The sequence below is a fragment of the Physeter macrocephalus genome, chromosome 20 (genome assembly GCF_002837175.3).
Source record: "Physeter macrocephalus isolate SW-GA chromosome 20, ASM283717v5, whole genome shotgun sequence".
Classification (NCBI taxonomy): domain Eukaryota; kingdom Metazoa; phylum Chordata; class Mammalia; order Artiodactyla; family Physeteridae; genus Physeter; species Physeter macrocephalus.
The window spans coordinates 54,249,893-54,267,413 of record NC_041233.1 but is presented as its reverse complement, the minus strand read 5'-3'; the positions used below and the strand labels follow the sequence as shown (position 1 = coordinate 54,267,413).

General features: G+C 41.1%; 1 protein-coding gene across 8 annotated transcripts in view; it reads right to left on the bottom strand.

Moving 5' to 3' along the window:
• Positions 1-2,131: 2,131 nt before the first annotated feature.
• Positions 2,132-17,521, bottom strand: part of LCOR (ligand dependent nuclear receptor corepressor) — a 130,391-nt gene continuing 115,001 nt past the window's right edge. For all 8 annotated transcript variants that reach the window (XM_055081285.1, XM_024121480.3, XM_024121481.3 and 5 more), the window contains one exon: positions 2,132-11,019. In XM_055081285.1, the coding sequence (XP_054937260.1) occupies positions 6,696-11,019 (4,324 nt within the window). In that variant the 3' untranslated portion in view covers positions 2,132-6,695. The remainder of the gene's footprint in view (positions 11,020-17,521) is intronic.

Here is a 17,521-nt window from a genome sequence, read left to right as displayed (position 1 = left end):
AGTAATGACTGAAACTTGGGGAGTGATAAACTTGCAAATATACTGTACATGAATATACTGTATAGTTTCTGGGGGTGAAACTAACATGCTCTCTGCCTGCTGGGAGAGGCACTCTTCTAGGCTTTAAGTTCATGAGGAAATCCGTTTGTGTTGAGCACTGCTGTAGGGGAATATCTCTCCATGAGAGTCAAGTTCACCCTGACTCATAAACATGAAGACAACTGTAGTACTTTTAGTTTAAAAGACTTTGTACTTTTAGCTTTAACTAGTTATCCTAGTAGATCAGATTGAATGTCCACGATTCAACAAATACTCAATCCACAAAGGGAGATATATTTTTTTCTTTAATACACGAGCATTAGTCAGGAATAATGTGGAACAGCAGCTGTGTGCTAAGATCGAACAGGCAGAAACCGTGAAATCTAAAAGGAAAGAAATGTTGCAATGCTAGACTACATAAAAAAAAAATTTTTGCCTAACTGGCCACACAATTTGATCTAGAATGACATATTGCAAGGGCCAGTAAACCTTTTCTTTAAGGGTCAGGTAGTAAATAGCTTATATTTTAGGCTGTGTGGGCCACATGGGGTCTCTTTACTTTTTTTTTTTTTTTAACATAACCCTTAAAAAAACAAGGTACAATGCATTCCTCCAATCTCTGGTATATTATAAAACCATGGGCAAGTGGGTCTCTTTTTAATAAACAATCTACTTCCATGTGGCTTGCCTACTGAGCACCTCATGTTAAATGGAATGCTCCCAGGCAGGTGAGAAAGCCTCTGTGTCACTTTGCTCACTGGTGAGCATAATTGCACCCCTGCCCCTCTGAGCACTAACATAAACCACCAGGGCTCTGGGAAAATTATCAGACAAAGGGAAGGTAATGCAAGGAACTGGCCAGCTGTGGCTCAATTCCAAGGGCAGAAGCATGAGCAAGGATGCCTGCAAAGTGACTCAGGTGGTTCCCTAGGTCCCCAGTATAGCATGGCAAGCAGCATCAGAGAGCTCTGGGTTTCTGCCTGAGCATGACAGTATCTTTAAGGGAAGGAGGTCAGACTTTCATGTCTTCCAATCCGTCCACTGTAGAATACAGCAGTTTATTCTGACATTTCAAGGGATGAACTATATCGAAGGCTGTCTCAAAATGCTTCCCATAATTCTGCTTGTATTAAATACAATCATCTTTTTATTTTCTCTTTCTCCCTGAAAAGGACTTGGGAGCAAGCCTGGGGTAGAGTATTTACTGCTGGGATGTGAGGATTGCCTTGCTGATGCCTTACATAGACATGATTTCATACTCAGAAAAATTTCCAATATTTCAGTGGATACCGAGCCATAAGAAGATAAAAATTCATAGTTAAGAATTCAAAATGGGGGCTTCCCTGGTGGCGCCGTGGTTGAGGGTCCGCCTGCCGATGCAGGCGACACGGGTTCGTGCCCCAGTCTGGGAAGATCCCACATGCCGCGGAGCGGCTGGGCCTGTGAGCCATGGCCGCTGAGCCTGCGCGTCGGAGCCTGTGCTCCGCAACGGGAGAGGCCACAACAGTGAGAGGCCCGCGTACTGCAAAAAAAAAAAAAGAATTCAAAATGATAATTATCTGTTTCAAAACAAACGGAACAGTCACTGTTTTAGAGCCACTGAGAAACAGATCCTTGAGTTTTGGCGGAGGGGGAAGACAAAACCTTGACAGTTGACAGGATTTAATCTAATCATCCATAACTTCTCAGTCACACTCAGGTTATAATAGGCTCCAATTTTCTATTAGTCTTTCTAAAGCACTTCAAGCCTCTTTCAGTTGTTGGCGTGCCTTTAATAAAATTATTATTATTATTATTATTATTATTATTTTGCAGTACACGGGCCTCTCACTGTTGTGGCCTCTCCCGTTGCGGAGCACAGGCTCCGGACGCGCAGGCTCAGCGGCCATGGCTCACGGGCCCAGCCGCTCTGCGGCATGTGGGATCTTCCCGGACAGGGGCACGAACCCGCGTCCCCTGCATCGGCTGGTGGACTCTCAACCACTGTGCCACCAGCCAAGCCCCTAATAAAATTATTTTGAAAGAAGAGTAGGTGACTGAAAAAAGTATCAGTGCCAATACATTTTTTATTTTCCTAGAAGCTGGCCAAAAATATTACATAATAAACAATGCCTTGGGTTTATGACTGGACTTTGTTTCCTCTGTGAAAAGGCTTTTCCATATCTAAATGTAAGGTTCAGAAAACTGAACATCCACCTAAAGTTGTCTCAACTAATTTTGAAAGAAAAAATTTGGCTTACTTTAGTAATAAACAAGAAGTGAAGCCAGAGTCAGGTCTATGATAAAAACTGAATGAAAGGAGAGGCCCAGGCCACATCATGTTAGAACTCTGAATTCCTAGTTGCTCATGGATTCTGACTCTAGAGGTTAAGGTGGCCTCGATTTGGCCACTGTGATGGGTGATTCTAAGAGGATGTGAGGCTAAGGTAGCTCAAGTTTCAGGAGATGGTATCTGACGTGCTGTGGCAATATAATGTTTCTTTTTTGTAGCAAGAAAAAATAAAGACATGTAAAAAGAACAAAATTGAGGTAAGATAAGGAGGAAGGAGAAGAAAAGAAGAAGACAGGAGAAAAGGCAGAAGAAAGGAGAAGATAAACCAGGGAAGCTTTTTTTTTCCTGAAAAAAGATTCTTTTCTCAAGCATGGGTCAGCAAACTTTTTCTTAAAGGTCCAGGGAGTAAATATTTTAGGCTTTTGTGGGTCATGTGGTCTCTGTTGCAGATGCCCAACTCTGCTGGAAAGCAGCCAGAGACAATACATAAACAAATGGGAGTGGCTATGTTCCAAAAAACTTTTATTTACAAAAGAATGACCAGCCCACAGTTTGCAGACCTGTGAAAGATCATCTGTCGGCCAAATGAGACCCTGCATGGGCTGACCTAAAACCAAAAGGAGTGGGTGTGGCAACTTGGGCCAGCACCCTGGGAAACTCCAGCCCAGTCCCAGGGGCAGTGACAAGACGCCAGACTCACTGAGGGTGACACTACAGCATCTCCAGCTTGCCTCACATAGCATGTTGCCCTTTCCTACTTGGCTCTTAGGTCCATTGATCGATCAACAGGCAAACTGCCCACAAATGATGGTGACAGTTTCAGTCATCACTACAGAATTCATCACAAGGGAGAAAAGAGTCCAAACTTCAATTCAAAATGACCGTCTTGAAGTGATGTTTTACTGATGACCTATCTGAACAGTGAGAAATTCACCTGCACGGTATGTGATGCGTAGAGGATCCTATTAAAAGCACCACCTTTGTGAAAGGATGACTAACACCTATCTATACTACGCAGGAACAATGAGGCACGAAACCCACAGCCTAAGATTATTTTTAAAATAAGGCTTGTGTAGAAGTCTTTAATGAAGTACAGACACAACAGAATTGGCCTACCTAAGGGAGCCAAGGGACTAGCAACTGCAGGTCAACAGACATTAATAACATTTGTATATAAGAAGCCTCAAGAGAAGAACAAAGGTTCATGGCCTTCCTGCTGTGCTGCAAGATTGCTACACGTCTGAGGAAGTGCTAGGGGTGAGGCTCTGGACCCCAACTGAGGGTATAGTCTCCATGCTGTCCTCCCAAACCCAGGGAGCCTCAGGGGATAGAAAATGGGAGATAGAAATGGGTCTCCTGAAGAGGGCCCACCTCTGGGGAGCTATGGTATAGCTTCAGTGATTGCTTCCCAGGCGTCTTCCAGCTCCTCCAGAAGCTCAGAGGAAATACCAATGTTCTCTGGTCATCAACATCAGCTCCAACAGTCACTTCACTGAGTACAGGCCCAGGAGGAGAATTCCTTTCAAATTTGGAATCCAGAAGGTGGGACAGACTGCCTTTGCATCGAGTGGCAAGCCACACCGTGACAATGGCTATAGGAAGGAGGTCTTTGCAAGAGAGGGAAAACAAGGGGAGACTTGAGACAAAACCAAGGCTTGGAGGTGTCTGGGAGACAGGTTTGCCAGCATCTGTTGTTAAGTGTGAAAGGGCTTCCAAAGTCGGCCCTCAAGTTTGCTTTTTTTCTTTCTTCTATTAGTAAAGTTAACTGAATCAGCAAAAATGAGATTCAACAAATATAAAAATAATTCTAAACTTTTAAGTGTCTTAATTATGTAGAATCCCAGTCTATTTAACTGTGGTCTACTATAAAGTGTAAGTTGATTTTTAAGATGATCCATTGCATTGTTAGGTGTATAAAATAAATACATAAACATTGATACCTTATCTCAAATGCTGCCTAGAATGGGAGAGAAGGCTATTATCTTGAAGTAAGCTTTTAAAAATGAAAAAGAACTTAGAAAAGTAATGGAATGAATTATAAACCGGCAAGTGGAAAAGTACCACCCACTTACAGCCTCACATCCCTAACCTAATTCAAGCACCCTTACAAGGTAGTCTATATGCAGCTAAGGGGGCACTTTGAACGTATGTACAGGGATCAGCACACCTGACATGGGCAAACCTCGACCGTTTAAGTCACCGCAAAAACAATATCCAGTGACGACTATATGAAAAGATTTTTAAAAACTTTAAAACCACTTTTATAGATTAAATGAACCTACTTAAAACAGGTTAATGCTTCTGTGCAACTTAATGCTGAGAAAGGTTGCCAACATACACACTCAGCAGTTTCATTAATATAGGTAGCTCCTGAATGGCCAAAGTCAAAGATATTAAAAAGAAAAAAAAAAAAAAGACTCATGGGATAGAGGAGACACTAGGAAAAAAAATCAAGGCTTCATGGAAGATAGTAAACTTCACTATCTATAAAATTCAACACAATTTTCAATTTCCCATGAATCAAATGCTTTTCTCCAGTCCTATCCAATCAGAAGTTTTCATTATATACAGCAAAACTTTAACAGAATGGGTAGAAAACCTGTTTTATGATTTGAATGAACTAATGCATGAATAAAGGTACAGCTGGGTTAATCCAAACAGATCTGAAGCAATATGAATGGAAACATTTTTAATAAAAAGGAGAGAGTAGCAGCTATCCATACAAGCCTATTCTGGGGAGAGAGCATGTTAGAGAAGCTGGCTGAGGCTTTAGCAACCAAGCCTTACTGGTAGAGTGGCCCAATGGAGATGTCGAGTACACACTATGTTATAATGGAGCAATGTTATAGGCACCAAGGTAAAGCCAATGTACCCATCTTAGGCCTCAAACAACATCAGTTACAAATATTGCAGCTTGCACTTTTGAGCCATGAAACAGAGCCTGACATGACAGAGGCCAGTGTAATACTGCAAGTATTAACTGCTAGTATGGTGCTCACCAATCAGAAAGGGCACCTACTACTCTAACCACGTACATTTCACATTGGAATACCAGCTGAACATTAGCTCCTGGTACAGGGGTGTGTATGGGCACACTATAAGATGTTGGTGCTGCTTTCTCCAACTGCAAGGTTGCTCTGACCTTTATACAATTCTGTGTTGTTTATACCTCTCTGAGTCTGGTGCCATAGTGATTTAGGGGATACTCATGGAGACCCTAGGCTACATTTAAGTCATCTGGCATATGCTAATTACTCAGCTCATGAACACCCTATCATACTGCATGGAGAAGAAAGAATTTTACTGTAAAACTGGGATTGGGAGACATTTGTGGCTTATAACCACATGCAAATGCACCCAAACATACACACACACACACGTCTTAAACTTTTCTATGACTGAAAATAACATTTTGGCTTTCTTTGACTATGGAAGTACTCAGGGCAAGGAAAAAATCAGAACGGTCACTCTTATCCTAATTGTCAAATTACGGCTACAAGATGGAAAAAAGATCCTAGTTTTTTGTTTTTTTTTTTCCCCCAAAGTAGGATGAAAACCTCATTAGTGTGCTAGCAATCCTGCAAGGCCAAAAATGAAAAGGATGATAAGAATCAGTAATGCAAATAATTTGGGGGATGTGAATAACTTTTAGAGCCCATAAATCAATATTAACACCTTGTGACACACCTCTTGTCCCATGGGCACATAATTTAGAATACATTTCTTCAAATGACAAAAGATCAGAGATGAGTGACCAACAATGAATATGAATTTTTAAAACGGGGTAACAGAAATATTAATCTTTTATAATAATTATAAATTCCCTCTGCATTCTCCACATACCATAAAAATGATTTGGTTTAGCTTTCAAATATCATTTAAACAAACAAGACAGAGGGAAGTTCACTGCTGGGGTTTGCAACGAGGAGCATCTGTTCATGTACAGATACTGCAGGGTGGCTGCTGAAAAGCTACTTTTATGTGCATGATGGTGGTCTTCTCGGCTACAGTACAAGTGCTTGTGCATCAAGTATAAAATACAAGCCTTTAATCACATAGATCAGCTTTTTAGCTTTTGTAAATTTAAAAACAAAAAGGATAAATAAGGCACTGTACTTTTAAAACTAAAACTGCTTGGTTCCAAGTTTAAAACCCAAGGAACAACCAGAATATAATATATAACTTCCCTTACTCAGCCTCAGAGAAAGACTCTGCAAGTTCCCTTCTCCATCTGAGACGCAATTTCTGACATCTTAAATTGTGGTGTTCTCCATTAACTGCAGATTTGAAAGGCTTGATAAGCTTATAAAAGCAGATTTAGTTAATGCAAAATAAAGGGTTACTTCTATAGAACAGTTTTAACTCTTGAATACTGCCCTTCCAATCACTTTGTATCCATCCGCCTCCGTTTGCTGTGGGAAGAGTCCAGCTTTGCCTTCAGCTTTCGCTTTCTCTGGGCTGCACTGTTCTCTGGGGTTTTCGTCGAGGGTCTGGCCCGAGTCTTTCCACTGCTCTGCTTCCTATTTGCGGCTTTCTGTGGCCTTGAAGAGGACTCACCTGCCCCTTTTTGCTTTGCAGGTTTTGTCACCATCTCCGAGGGGGAGGGCTGGGTAGGTCTTTTGTTTGTATTCTCTTTTTCTTTCCTGGAGGGAGGGCAGCTCTTCCCAGGTGACTTTTTAGGGATCTTCACTTTCTTCTCTTTCAAAGTCGTCTTTTTGGGCAGTTGGCTGATTCTGTCCCTTGCAGCTGGCTTCTTGGCAGCTGGGGTTCTGGTGGATCCATCAACGTGCTTTTCTTTGCTGGCCTTCATCGTAGCTCCCTTGTCCTTCCTGTCCTGAGTGCTGCCGCCTTCTGTCCTCTTGCGTTTATTCTGAACTTCTGCTTTCGGCGAAATTTCAGACATCTGCTTCCCTTTCCTTCTCTTCATTCCATCGGTACTCTTGGGCTTAACAGGAAACCCATCTGCACCTACTTGCAGGGCAAGCTTGGGGGACATCAGAGGGTTGATGCATACACTCTTACAACTCGGTTTACTTTCCACAGCCGGACCAAATGGGCTTTCCACTTTCTCGTTCTTGATCAAACGCTGCTGGGCTCTGAGCTTTCCTCGAATGTTGGAATATTTTCTAAGGATCCGGGTACTGGCAGGGGTAGGTGAGTTTGTGGGAGGATGGCTATTTCTACCTTCCTTGACCTCCTCTATGCTGTCTTCAGGATTGGGGCTGAGGATAACGTCACTGTCATCCTCTGGCTCCACTTGGTCAGGATCCTCTCGAAATTTAGCCCAGAGCTTCTGTGTTTTCCAATTGTTCCTAGCAGGAGTAGCTCCGGGAAATTTCTTCAAGTGTTTTTTCAAGCGTTCAGCCTGTAGTGAACTGGGGTACAGGCTGGAAGGAGAGTACTTCTGAAGAGGATGCTTGACAGGTGGGATGTCTCCTGGAAGACGAGTATTGAGCTTCTTCACAATTACCAGAGACCGGGTTTCAGTTGTCTCTAAGAACCACTTGCAAACATTAGATAATTTAAAGTTTGTCATAAACAGCATCTGAACAGGAGAAAACTTTTGAACCTCCAGTGAACCCCGACATTTCCGTGACCTTTTCTTGCTTTTCCAAATTTCCTTCAGCTTATCTGACTTATTCCTTGCTCTTGGTGTTGGCTGGGCTTCTTTCTCCAGCTGGATCCAGCCCTTCTGAACTTTCATGTACTGGGCATTGAAGTTGGCGATGAGTTCTTGGTTCTCCTCCTCAGCACACCATTCTACAAACTTTGGCTGGTCGTCTACCATTGTGTCCACATCATCCTCGTCTAAGGGATCTCCACCCTCTGAAGTTTCATTTTCCTTTGGGATTGTGTTTCCTTGTGCTGCTTCCTTTTCGGAAGTCACTTTTATAGTATCCAAGGAGTCCAGAGAATGAGCATGTCTTAGGTTGTAGGTTGAGGAGGTCAGTCTTGTAAGCCTTGGGACCCATTTTGGGGGCCCAGCAGCGTCATCACTTCTACTACTTGACAATCCAGCTGTGCTAGATAGCACGTCACTATCATCATCTTTATGCGGGCTGTCTGCACTATCTATATCATTTACAACCTCTTCCGTCTCTTGTGCAGGAATAGGTCCTGGCTTCTCTTTTGATTGTTCTGGGAAAGTACAAGGAATGCTTTCAGAGGGGTCTTGAGTACTGTTCTCACCTAATTTAGACTGAACATAGATTTCCAGTTTCTCTCCAGGCAGGGGCTGGACAACTGTGGCTAAGGGATCACTGCTGGGGAAAATACCTTCTTCTTCCCTCTTGACTTCTTTTGCGAGCATGTTTTTAAAAGTCTGCCTGGTGATCATTCCACCTCCTTCGCCCTCCTGCTCAGCATCTTTCTCAGAGGGGATTTCATTGACATTTGGGTTTTCAGTGTCCTCCAGAGCTTTTGTATGGAAACCTTCAGTCAGGAAGCTCTCAGGTGCTGTCCCACCAGGATACCCTTCTTTTTTAGAACGTTTTGCACCAGGATTTTTAGAAACCTTGATCTCAGCACAAGCAGAGGAAGAATCTGAACTTTGATTTCTTAGGCACCTATCGGCAGAGGAAGAATCTGAAAGTTGACTTCTTAGGCACCTATCAGAGGCTTCGGGGAATTTTTTACCTTTTTTCTTCTTGTCCAGATTCTCTTCAGGTGAGTCAATGTTTTGATCACACATATCTTTTTCTGTAGGATGTTTTACATCACCATCCTCTCCCTCGAATTTTCCTGTACCACCTGGTGCCTCACTTTCCTCAATTTCACTGGGGTTTTCATTAGTCAAAGTGCTGCTTTCCTTCAAAAGTGGGTCAGTATCTAACTCCTGAGTGTCTTCGGTCTCAGCCTCAGTACCGATGCTTTGGTCTTCCTCAGCCTTTCCCAGGCTCGTGGGAGGCTCCAAGCCCACCGGGGGACTTTGATTTTCTGAGCACAGAGGACTTTCCTCTCTACTTACTGTCTCAGGAGAGGAACAAGGCCTGGGAACAACATCTTCACTGCCTCCTTCAGAAAGGCTCTCTGTGGAGGGAAGCAGGGGACAGTCTTGGGGTACACTCATCTCCTTTGTATCTAGCAGTTCAACTGGCTGTTGGTCTCGTTCAGGGGAAGATATCCCACTTCCTGTGGGAGCTGAGACCGCGGAGCTGCCTTCTGGAAGATCCTCTTCAGGAAGGTGAGCAGGGAGAGGCCACACTGGGTTGGAGGCTGCTGTTTCCTTTGATCTAGAGGAGCTGCTTGGGTTTGCGTTATTTGTCACAGGGCAAACCTCAGGCTCTTGAGATTCCTTTTCAGATGATGCATCTCTGTCTCCTTCCTTGAGGGAGGTTATTTCTTTACTAGGTTCTTCAGGGTTGTCTTCTCTGGGATGCTGCACATCTACTGCAGGCTGAGGTGATGAAATGATAAGGGTCTGCTTGGGAGTGACCACTGCCTCTGAGGCCAGTGTTGAGCAGCTTGCTTTTTCTTGGGAGTGTAAATTCCTGGCCAGTGTGCGAACAGTTGGCAGCTCACAACAATCACCATTGAAAAAGTATCCTCGAGTACTCTTCCTGGCTGTTTTCCGAGAAGATAATATCGATCGTTGATTCTCAAAGTGGCATTCTGTTATTGGCTGGCTGATATAAACGACATCACATTGGTTATCATAATCGTTTATCCTCAACCCTGATGCCCTTTTACTTTTCCGAGCTGTCTTAATGGAGGTTGAAAGCATCTTGGTTCGTGAATGTCCATTAGATGCTTTGTGTACAGGTGGCATGGGGCTGGGGGCTAACCAACCGTCTTTGGAATGATCAAACTGGCTCTTATCACTGGGCTGTAAATGGTAACCCATTTTATTTCTTCCTAATGAGTGAAGATGGTTCTCTTGCTTTGGCCTTGAATCTTGTTCACTTGCCTCTAAGTCCTGGCGTAAAGGTGTTTTTGAGCTACACTGTAAAGCATTCTCTTTGTCAGCAGTTCTAGGTGAATTCCCCATAAACCCTGAGTCCCAAGCCTCTTCTGATAAAGCTTTGAATGAATTTCTTTGAGAAACAATACAGCTGTTGCTCTCCTCACTATTCTCAGTTGCCACTTTTACTGCAATTAGATTTTCTACTAAAGCTGAACTCTGCACGTGGTCTTTACCATCCTTGCATATTTTCACATCTGTGTCTTGCTCCTGTCCAGTGGTTTGCCCCTCCAAGCTCTTAGAGATGTGGTGGAAGTTTACTGAGGAAGAATTAGATGCAGTGAGGTATCCCAGAGTGGAACTATCCATTGAATTAGGTTTAGTGGTTGGAAGTTCAGAGGAATCTTTTTGGACAACAGTCAAAGTATTCTCTCTTCCATCTACAGAGTTTGTCTTGGGAGGAGGCTCCTTTAGGGCCTGTTCTGTCAAGTGTTGAGGGCTGTGAGAGCCTGATGAGTCTATGAACAACTCTACAGAAGTAGAAGACTTCAAATTGAGACACATAGCATCCTTTTCCTTATGTTTGGTGCCGAGCTGGGCACAGCCAGCATTGCAGGTGGAGGCATCCATTGTTCCAGAATCCGAAGGTCGCAGGTCCTCGGTGCCTGGCTGAGATTCAGTGTACAGATCGTTCAGAACACGAATGAACTGCTTCTGATGATGAGTGCACAGTTTGACCATAAACTTCTCCAGTGGGGACTTCGACTGATTGTTAGAATCTACTGCTATTGCCTCTGCTGAGTTCTCACTAGACAGACAAAAAGAAAGAAGAAATTAGTATGGTTATTTTCCAAAGAACCATTTTTACATTACTAAATTCATCAATGTTACTCATGTTGTACAGAGAATTGACACTCTGGCCAAAGCTGGTTCTAAGTGTCCATATGCTTTTTATTCAATAAATGAGGAGCATTTACTTCATTAAAATATAAGGCCAGCCCTGTTATATTCTCAATTTTTAGTGACAACAACTTTCATACTTTTAAAGTGGTTATTCACAAATAATTTTTATCTTATAGAGAAGAAATATCATTGAAAATAATTTTTTCTTCAAAAATTAAAATTTTGGCCACATTATTAACTTCAGTTGGTCAACATACACTTTCGTTTTAGGCCTGAGTATTCCTGTTAAATAATCACTGGCTCATAGATCCACAACACTTGTAATACAGTGTGTCTGAAAAAAATTCAGACACACTGTATTACAAGTCTTGGTTTAGCAATACTCAGAGAAATTACAGTTTTAAATGGTTTCTCAGCTTGACCAATTGGCTGGACTCTATAATTCTGCAAACAGTGATGCAGGAATCCTCCTAACCCTTTGGGGCATGGAGGAATAGAGATCAATAATTTCACATTTCAGATACACTGAAAGATGAATGACAAGCAATTCCTAACTCCCAGCCTCTAAATGAGGACATAGATGTGAAATTACATTGTAAACCATAAGGCCCTGTCAAGGCAAGATAGTAGTATTGTCGCTTCTCAAGCCCCACCTATTACATTCTCCTAGACCTTCATTAAACATTTTACAGTAATCCACAGGAAGCCAATTCTACGTTCAAGAACACTTTTCAACCATTTCCGTAAATTATCTAGGACAACTGAGTTTAATCAGGATAGTGGGGAAGGCAGAAAAAGGATGATACTAGATTGAGGACAGGCTAAAGGCAATTTCTGCCTAGATAGCCAAGTGTTTTCAAGAGCTGTTTTGTATTTCTGGATGTCGGGATTTTTACTAAGCCCATGCAGTTGGTGTGTCCCAGTTTTCTGGAGCTTTATACAACTTCTCAATCTCTCTCTCTCTCTCTCTCTCTCTCTCTCTCTCTCTCTCTCTCTCTCTCCCGCCTAATTCCTTAGGAGACTATTATCTGACTCTTTATGTAACACAGCAAAGCACCAAAGGCAGCTTAATAAATGTGTGCTGAACAGATGTTGTTTGATAATATCTTCCAGCTAATTATTTTTTCTTCAATCTTTGACTTTATCTCCCAGTCATGAAGTGCCTTTATTGGAAGGTGTACCCTTAGACAGCCTACATAGGCCTCCTACCTCCCTACCCTCTTCTGGCCTCTGAAGCAGTGGTTTGAGTGGAAAGAGCACAGATTGTGGAATATGTAAAACCTGTATTCTTCTTGTAGCTCTGACATTTACTAGCTATAGGATCTCTGGCAAATTACTTAACCTCTCTGAACCTTGGTTTCCTTATCTGTAAGCTGGAACTGAGTATCAATATTTCAAAGGATTGTTGTGAGATATTAGATTACATAAAGCACAAAGCACAAAAGAGCAGGTGCTCAATTTTACTTTCTCTGTTCCTGACTCATACAGATTTTTAAGACCAAGTGGTGAATAAAGCTGAAACATGTCTAAATACAAAACAAAATAAACACCAAGAAACTATTAATCCAATCTGTTATTTAAACTGTTTTGCAAGAAAAAAGGTTACACTGTGTTTTTATTTTCACAACTAGCAAGAGAGCAGTTTTCTTTAGTGATGCCGTGGGTATCTGAAAAGGTCTAGACTACAGATTAGAAAAACTAGAAATGTCTTAGAAAATGCCTACACCTCAATGTGAAACTGATCACTGAATTGTGAATAAACCAAGAAAAAAGATTATTATAGAAGCATTATAACAGATGCATGGGTATGCTGAACACGTACATGCTGGCTATGGGGCCAAAATCTAAAAAAGAGACGGAAAGACCAAGAGCAACTGGAAAAAAACCTCACTGAACAGGATACTTATGATATGTATATTTTTCTGTCTGTATACTATTCTTCAGTAAAAAGTTTTAGAAAGGAAATATCTGGAAGGTCAACAGGAAGAAGCTCCTCCCTTCCTTTAGAGCGGGGGAGACACCAGTGACACTATTGGGTGAGTGACTGCAAAGTCATTTCCAACTCTCGGACTCGGACTCAATGAGATATACGTGGGAACTTAACAAACTCCTCCTGCAGCTGCAGACTTCGTAGCTCACAGGGAAGTCAGGAGGTCCCTGCTGAAGGGACCCCTTCCAGAACGTACCTTGTGTCCATGTCCATCATGTGTTACTAACAACATAATATGTGTCACAGGATATAGTACTGGGAGACAGTAGAGAGTAGTCTACCCTTTAGAGTTGTGTGACCTTGGCCAAAACACTGAACCATTTTGGGTCTTAGTGGAGCACCTGCCCCATCTACCACTTAGGATTGCTGCAAAAGAAAACCTACAAAGCTTGCACAAATACTAGTTACCATTACTGTCAGCCAATCACATTAAACATGCTTTAATAAGAATAACTCAGAGATCAGGAATGTATATTAATACTTTTTACAATCCCCCAAAGAGGATTTTCTAGATAATGAAAGTTTACCCTTCAAGTACCAAACATTTAAAAATTTTAAGTATTTTTGATGGAAGTTTTAAAAAAATTATATCCTCCTCTGAACACGATTTATTCTTTCTTAATGACTCAGAGTCATTACCATGTACACTACTATTGAAGCTTGGCTATTATTTTTATTATACTGAACTGAAATATATTGATAGTTTTGGGGGCTACTCAATTAAGTAAATCTACTGCCTGAATACAAAGAAGTCACAGTGGCAGTCTGTATTTTATTAAAAATCTGTCTGCATTTTATTAAAAATCTTTCTTCTTATTGGCCTCCAAATAGCAGCTGTGTTTAGGAGTCCCACTTTTACCTTTAGCTGAGTACTTTTGCTCACTAGCTGAGAAACCAAATCTCAAGTGCTAGACTGGTACTTTAAGTGAAAGTAAACAAGCTCTGAATGAAGGCCTGAGGAAGAGTTTTGTGAGTAAACCACATGGATCTTCTGACAACAACTTCAACTGCTCAGAGCCCTTTATTTCTGTTTTTGGTTCTTGGATGTGTTTCTGATATTTCTGAGATAGGTGGCTACAAATAAGTGAGATATTACTGCCTTTTCAATGCAGCAAATACACTCTAAGTATATTTTAGCAATACAAGAGAAAAAAGGTTGACAAAGATCTATGAGAAGGATTAAGAAATGTCATGGCATCTTATTGTAGAAAAGACTAAAGAGAGAAATAAATGGTTCTCCCCAACTCAAGAAGTGCACTCATGTGAAAATGTTCTGGACACTGCTTCATGGCTGTGAAGCCATGGCTGTGCTCTGGAGGCAGGCTTTGGTGTTTGAAGTTAACAACATGCCTTGAGATTCATGAAATCAAGGTGTGTGCCCAATAAAAGTACAGAGAGCTCTGAAGAAAAACTGAGGAAGCACTTTCTTCTAAAGCAATGCTCACAGAGAGTAAAAAACTGAATAATGATTAAGCCTTGGATGATACCTAACTTCCTTTATGGTTATGAAATTTGGATTTGCTGCTGTCCCACGTTTCAATAATTTAATAGTGATTTAATATTTTAGTCACCCCCAAACTAATGTAAGGTCTTCCAAAGGGCCATGCAATCAGCTCTGAAGCAATGATTGTGAGAATATGGCTAGTCCCCAAGGACAAAACAGTCAACCAACCACCAGTAGGTATTATCTATTTCACAGCATCATGGCAAGGGGAAGTGGTGTCTTCACAACTAAGGCATACTGAAGAAACATTGTTAGTACCACTGAACTCTAACCTGGAACAATGCAGTACAGCATTTGGAGGCTGAAAAACAGCATCACAGAGGCGGACACAGACTACACCAACCTTAAAACGCATTTATAGCAGTGGTTTGGGGAAGCTCAGGAGATGAAAAGATTAAAACTGAAAATGGCAACCTTGTTTGAGAGAAAGAGAAATCAACAAAGGGTCATTTTGTGTGTATTTTCCCTGTAAAAAGGATCAGGGACAATGTACTGGTGAACCACAAGTCACCAGAGCAAGCAATAGGGTGCTCTTTATCAGTTACATCCTTGGCCACCTCAAAACTATCAACCTGGAGTGACTGTATCATTTCCTGAAATCCTAAGCTATAGTGGTTTGTAAAATTCTTTGACAATGATCAGGAGTTTTGTATATTTACCCTATAATTTGTATCTTTTACTGACTTAATTTGTCTTGTGTTTGTCTTAGCTTTCCAAGTAGATGTAAGCTACTTGAGTGTAGGTAGGGGCCACATTTCATGTTTTTCTGTTTCCTCTTAGAAAAAAAGAGGGGGAGGGAAAGGGAGCATCAGTGATGCTTCCTGAGTTTGCTTCTTGGATTTTCTTCCTAGGTAGCACCATTTACTGAGGTAGGAACACAGGCAAGGAAGCTGGCAGCTGGTGATTGTTGGGGTATAAGTATCTGAAGAGTTCTGTACACATTGAGTTGAAATTTTTATAAGATGCTGAATCTGAGATATCTAGTAGGCAACTGGACACACAGGTATGAGCCCACTAGTAGCTTCACATGAATATGAGAAACTTCACATTAATACTAACCTTTGTCCAAGTGTCATTAAATGGGCCCTGTTATAATAGCTAACTTTATAACTATAGTAATAAAATTACTTTTGACTGTACTTCTAAATTACCCAGCTTCCTACCTTATTTGATTTTCTCTGGAAGTTTTTTCAATAAGACCTATGTTTAGATGAATTTTAATTTCATATCATTCAACTACTTAATTTTAAAAATTAACATCAACTTTTTAAAAGTTTCATTCTATTACTCTTTTTTCATGTTTTAAGAAAATGGGTGCTAGCCAGCTTTGCCTGAGTTTTAAACAGCTGGTCTTTACTTTGGCTTCTAGTTATTAAATTCTTCCCATAGCCTTAGGCCTTTAATAGAGCCTAAATACAACATTTGTCCTGATTTACTCTCAGACAGTAAGCAGGGAAACCAAAGAGGGATGAGTTTCTGTCCTACAGACTAATCACTCCTGCAGACCACACTTAGGTCAACTCGACCTGAGAAGCACTATGTTTTATTTTTAGTTGTGATTATAGTTGGCATCACATCTGACTATATTAGATTTTTACAAGAACGGTAATTCATCACAGATTTTGAAATCACTTGAGTTCACGTTTCTTCCGCTCAGTAACAGGACACTCTCTAATAGTTCAAGTCAATTGTTTATCAGTCTGAAATACTTCACCACCACCACTGAAGAGCAGTAAAAGCTTAGGGACTGGTAAATGGGAGAAAGGGCTATAGAAGAAGGAAACTACCTGGATTAGTTCTGTTTCTCTCCTTGGGGGAAAAGTGGCCTATATGACCTTGACCGATTTGTCTTTCTATCCCCAATTCAATGCCTAATTCTTAAGGGTGTGGTAAAAGGATAAGATAATATTCATAAAAAACTTTGAAAGGCACAGTTTAAGAATGATGTGTTGTTTCACAACCCTATCTTTAATGATTTACTCAATGATGTTTTTCTAGATCAGAGGTTAGACATAGCTGAACTCGCCTACTTTGTCAATACCGCCGCAATACTTAAATCTCCAAAGGAAAGCATTCCTGTGGTTAATATAAATGGTGGATGGTCAATGCCTATGTTCTCCTAGGGTAAAAGATCAAATAGAGAAGAGATGTGGTAGAGAGCTGAAATGACAATTTTAAGAGTCTAGAATGTGGGACTGATGGATTCAGGTAGTCTCTCAGTATCTGCTCTGTAACTACCAATCATCAATGCAACATCATTGATGACCAAGAAAAAGATCAACAGAGAGAGTGAATGATGTTTGGATGAGAGCTAATCTTAGAAGGAGGAAAAAATAATCCCAGGAAAACAGAAGGGGAGAGAAAGCTTGAGACAATACTTTAGACAGAGTGGACCAAATAGTTAAGAGTTGTAAATTAATTTAACTTGATTCTCTTTAAATACAGGAAAACATAAAAATGCATTGTTAGTCCTGCTTAAAGGCAGTAAGAGTTGTAATTTTTGCCAGATAGTAATCTGAAATTATGTTCCCTAATTCCTTACTTCTGGTCCTTTAAGCACAGAAAATATAAGTATGTTCAAGGGCCTGGATAAGTCTGCTGACAAGTCCTCACTCTTCACTGGGAAATGCATCTACCCTTCGCTATTTCACATCTCTGTATCTTTTATACCTGGATACAGGAATACTCTAAGGGCTATGACAAAACTGTGAGTGTGTGTGTAGTGGAGAAGATGAGCATGGGGTATTGAGGTTTTTCTTCACTGTCTAAAAGGCCATGTATAGTTGTATGTGTAAACTACTGAACAATCAAGTTTTCTTTCCCTAGAACTGAACTAGGAGAAACAGTAAAAGGGTAGGCAAAGGTGACATAGAAAAGTGAGAAATAAAGTTAAGATCACAGAATAGAAAGTGG